Source organism: Poecilia mexicana, unplaced genomic scaffold (assembly GCF_051168715.1).
Source record: "Poecilia mexicana isolate PSO_F unplaced genomic scaffold, ASM5116871v1 scaffold_17, whole genome shotgun sequence".
Classification (NCBI taxonomy): Eukaryota; Metazoa; Chordata; class Actinopteri; order Cyprinodontiformes; family Poeciliidae; genus Poecilia; species Poecilia mexicana.
In genome coordinates, this window is record NW_028263386.1 from 27,567,910 (window position 1) to 27,573,101 (window position 5,192).

The 5,192-nt window shown below is 37.5% G+C and overlaps 1 protein-coding gene across 3 annotated transcripts; it reads left to right on the top strand.

Moving 5' to 3' along the window:
* The first annotated feature begins 474 nt into the window (after positions 1-474).
* LOC106907893 (DET1- and DDB1-associated protein 1-like) lies at positions 475-5,031 on the top strand. 3 transcript variants are annotated; one of them, XM_088014543.1, is made up of 5 exons: positions 475-824; positions 1,982-2,062; positions 2,167-2,218; positions 2,295-2,356; positions 3,142-5,031. In XM_088014543.1, the coding sequence occupies exons 1-5, from the start codon at positions 807-809 to the stop codon at positions 3,244-3,246; spliced, it is 318 nt and encodes a 105-aa protein (XP_087870669.1). In that variant the 5' UTR covers positions 475-806; the 3' UTR covers positions 3,247-5,031. The 3 variants fall into 3 exon arrangements, with proteins under 3 accessions (XP_087870669.1, XP_014829273.1, XP_014829275.1); XM_014973787.2 differs by lacking the exon at positions 475-824 and adding an exon at positions 1,483-1,557; XM_014973789.2 differs by lacking the exon at positions 475-824 and adding an exon at positions 1,588-1,778.
* The last annotated feature ends 161 nt before the right edge of the window (positions 5,032-5,192 follow it).

A 5,192-nucleotide genomic window follows, 5' to 3' on the forward strand; every position in this document is an offset into this window, starting at 1 on the left:
AGACACCAGGAGGAACACTTTTCTCTGTAAAGTTTAGTATAATTTGTGTGGCATTCTGTCTGGAAGTACAGATGCATCTTAATGAGTAGAAATACCATCAAGAAACTTATTTCATTCAATTCATAAAGCAATATAGTTAAATGTTTTACAGTGATGTTTTAAAAGCATTTATTAAAGCTAGTCTTACTTTTTGTGACTTAAAACTAATGAAAACCCCAAATCCTCATGACAGTTACTGCCACCATCTACAATGAAAAGAATCTACTTAAGGCTGCAGTATGTTCGTTTTATAAAACATTTTTATCACATATTTGTTCAAACTGTCAACTTGAGACAGTATGATATGAGACTGATAATCTGAAAAATAATTAAGCTCCTCTGCCTTTTCCCAGCACTAACTAGAAACAACCAATCAGAGTCAGGAGGAGGGTCTTAGCGCTATCAAAATCTAATGTAGTGCTGCTTATGTCCTCTTCCATTGGTTTTCTGGGGTGGGGCAGCTTCTTCCTGGTAGCTACCCTGGTTGTCAGTGCTAAGGCTAGGTTGCATGACCTCCAATGACAGCGGATAAACCGTTTTTCTGTAAAGGCAAGTTGTTTCTCTGCTATTAGTACATTGACTTCTTCTTCATTTTTTTTTTTTTACAAAGTTACATACTGCTGCTTGAATGTCACGGTAAAAAAGCTGGCTTTTTACAATGTTTTATCCAATCATAATAATGGAAAGTTGACTGGAAGGAAGAACTGGGGTCCAAGCAACACAACTCAGCTTTTGCTTGAATAGCATTGATGCAGTAATTTGTGCATATGGAACCCCAACTAGAGGTATGTATGGAACATATGGGGTACATGATTTTCCCCCCCCCTTTTAGCAAGGTGACGTTTCTACATTGGAAAAAAATCAACTTTCAATGATTTGATGTAATATTCAGAGACTTTTTATTGTTTTTCTCAGTTGTGAGCTATTAGAATCAAAATTAGCAGAAATAAATACTTAAAGTCTGTCATTCTACTTATTCTTCCTGTTGTGACAATATTATTGACTTCAGAATAATGTAAAAAATAATATGCATTTACTAAGAGGGTGTTTTGGAATGTGGTGATATTTTAATAAACAGATAAATACACGTCAAATTAATAAATCGACATTTTAATTTGTTCTACATTTCAGTTATGGAATCTTGGTATTAATTGTATTATTTCAAGATACTTCGGATTACCAAAATCGGAAAAATAAAAATGGGAAAAATACAGAATTTCAGAGCAATAGTAACTTATAGCTGTATTGATTATTGACAAAATAAAGAAATGCAAATACATTGTTTAATATGTCTATGGTTTGCATTGCCATAATATAACGTAGTGCTGGAAACTCCCACAGGCTCAAAGGAAAAATTACGTAATCACCGTTTTGGCCAATCATCGTATCACTCTTCAGAGCTCGTTCACATTTAAACCAATGAGATGACGTGAAGGTTAAAGAGTCACCGCCTCCGAAATGGATAAACAACAAAAATGGAGTTGTGAACTGAGAGCTACGCAGACACCTTTAGTAAATGTTTGTGGTTTTTTTCTGATAGACTTTTAAGCGTCTAAATGATAAAGCTGACGTAGTACAGTAATATTGGATGTAGTTTATGACCGTTAGTCGTCTTGAGAAGCTGTCTAAGAGGTAACAAGTCGGTTTCTAGGAAACGACTCAACAACAAAGCTTTGTTGCTAGCTCGTTTTCACTCAGCGTGCTAAGCTAGTGGACACGCGAAGACAAAAATGGAGAAGGTATGTTTACTGTTGCTTTATGTCGGCGTTTCGATACATTGTAGAAGAATAAATCATTTGTTCTATTGGGTTTCTGGCTTCTGGCCCATTAACAACAGTGTGAACTTGTGAAATAATTCGTAGTTTGTACCACTGATGTCAGGAATTATTTTTACCACCGGGGAGTTACTGCTTATGCTTTATCTGTCCTGAACCTTTGACAGAGGAACTTCCTGAAGGGGCTGCCTGTCTACAACAAAAACAGCTTCACCAGGTTCCATGCAGACTCCGTATGTAAAGCATCAGTAAGTTCTCCATTCTCACTGTTTGGATAAACAAATGTTCCTGTTTTGTCGACATGATTACTGCTCATTTCTGACTTAAACTTATTGCCAATCCTGTGCTCCAGAACCGTCGGCCGTCTGTGTATCTTCCTACACGAGAATATCCATCAGATCAGAGTAAGTTCCAAGTCTTGTTCTAAACAGAACATCCTGTGCATCTTTTAATGTTTCCTGTCTGTGTTATTTCACTCAGTCATTGTGACAGAGAAGACAAACATCCTACTGCGGTATCTACATCAGCAGTGGGATAAAAAGGTAAATGTTGTAAATGAGTGGAATGATGTGATGATCTGGAAACCTGCAGGATTTTAGAAACAGAAAGTCTCAGGGTATATGAAGTCAAACAAACTCATTGTATGCTGCAAAAAATGACCAGCTGGTCAGATTTGAATAGACTCCACAGTTTCTAGAACCTTCAACTTAGCAATTGCTGCAAATTTATTGTCATGTCATGATAATAAATTTTGCTGGTTGATAAATTGTCCCAGTAATTATTACAATAACATTGTTGTTTTGAGACAATTTCCAAGTAATATATTTATAATGGCGTAACAATACAATTTTGCCCGCTCAAAAGCCAGTAACCTTTAATTTTAACGCTAGAATTGGAAGATATTTTATACATCTAAAATAAAACGTGACAAACAAAAACAGTTAAATAAAATGCAAATAAAACCCACACACACCCGAAACCATAAATAAAATTGACTGTACTTCAAAAAATAATCATCAGAATGGAATTTTATCATGGGGTTAATTGATTAATTGCTTATTGCAACAAGTTTTTGAATTCATGTATATATTTAACAGATCCAACATTTTCTGGGTAAAGAAATACCACAATAAATGCCAACCTAACCTATCCACATTTGAAACTCTTTTGCTGTACATTATATTAATTTTCTATTCAGGAAAAGAGACTATGTGAAGCACGACATTCAAATTTGTATGTAAACATCTGAGCCATCATTGTTTTATCTTTGACTGCCCACGCTGAATGTCGTGAGCAAATGATTCGGATTTTCTTCTAAATTTGCCAGAATTCGGGAAAGAAGCGAGAGCAGGAGCAGACAGAAGAGGATAGCGCAGCACCTCCGCGAAAGATGGCGCGAACGGATAGTGAGGAGCCCACCGAGGACTCGTAAAGAACCACACTGCTTCCTCCATTCTCCCAGAGACTCGACTCCTTCAACAGAATCCACTCAGACATGCGGCGTGTTTGCAGACGTGGTGGTGCGGTAAACAGTGCTGATGGTTTCGAACTGCAGTTGTCCCAGAAGCCCCCCACAGTGTGACTCCAGGTTTACTCCAGCAGCTCCTTTACCTACCAAGTCTCCATGTCTCTGCTGTAGAGTGGGAGTCTTAACATGACCATACTTCTACCTCGTCTGCCCTCCATCCTGTTTTGTTCTTCTTCTCATCCTAAACAGTCTCGTTTGTACGCAGCATATGAAGTTCTAATTGTTGCAGAGCTTATGTATGCAATAATTCACACATATGCATATGTTGCTATCATTCTGGTTCGTGCTCAGTCAGGTATTTTCCACTTTCATAATTGGTAATGAAAGGAGGCATTTCAAATATGTTCTAGTTTCATCTTTAATGTTCAGTGGTTTATGATGATTTATTGATTCTGGGCTTTCTGCATTAAAAGACCTGAATGCTGAAGGAAATGAGTTGTTTCCTCAGAGAAACTAGTGATTTATTGCCTTAAATGATATGCCGCATTGGAGAAATATGAGCCAACGTCTAGTGAAGCAGATTTCATGCTCACATCGGGGGATTCAGATCGGTTTCCAGAAGTAGATTTTGTAGCTTTCATGTGCTCTGTGGTGTGAGATTTCACAACCAATGGTGTACATTTTCTAACAATAAGATTAAAATAATACTTCAATATTTTGTTAATATCTACAACTATGTTTAAGTTAACTTGTATCCATAGTAATAGCGAGACTTCCTGTGAGTCCGTGCTACAAATGTGCCAGACACACTAAAGAAGAACCCTGAAAACTGGGCCGAGTTGGGCCGAGCAGGTACCGGTGGGAAAGAGTCTTCTTTAAAGAGTTCAATGCATTGAGAAACGGGTTCAGACTGAACGCTCACTTCCTGACAAGCATTTGGATATTTGCAGTGTACATGTTGGAGTAACAGTCCTTCAAAAAAATATTCATGCTCCTTTAATTTTGGCACGCTGTCACCAGAAATTACATTCATGTTTTATTGGGATTTTTGATTAAAGAGGAAAAACATTATAGTACACACAATGTAACGTGACATCTAAGGAAATAGATAAGTGTTTTCTAAATAAATCTGCAAAGTGTGAAGTGCATTTGTAATTGCAGCCTTCACTGTAATAACAGCAGAAAGCATTACGGCTGCTAGCTTTGCCTGTGTTGTATAATAGCTCCAACTCAATGCAGTTACACTAGATGGAGAACAGATCTGTGAACATCAGTTTTCAAGTCTTACCATGAAGTCTCAACATCCAGATCTGGACTTTGACTGGGCCATTTTAACATATGATTATGTTTTCATAACCCGTTCCGTGTTCCATGTTTTGGGGCCTGCTAGAAGACGAAGCTCCTCCCCAGTCCTCAAGTCTTCTGCAGGTTTTCTTCCCTGATTCTCGTATATTTAGCTCCATCCTTCTTCCCTGTTCCCACAGCATGATGCACACACTACTGTGTTTCAGAGTGATGTGGATTCCCGTCAACAGATTTGCTTTGGTTCTCTTCAGAATTTCAATAAATTATGTTTGTCCTTTTAATGCGACAAATGGTTTTGTATTGTATCTTGTTTCTTGAAGTAATATCTTCTTTGTTTAGCTTTGTTGTTTTTTTTTTATTTAAGCTGTTGCATTTAAAGGCAGATTTTGGTCACAATGTAACAAGAACGTCCTCTGAACAGTAAAATGCATCTTTCTTTCAGAATTATTTGTGGTGTTTGTTTATTCATCGACTGCTGCTCAGAGGTTTGGACTGAGTGTTTACCTGCTCAGACATGATGAGTACCGATTCTAACATTTAGCATATTTGACGTGGACAGTTCTTTCAACCTCTCAGTAGAACAGTTGCAGCTCTCACATGACGAG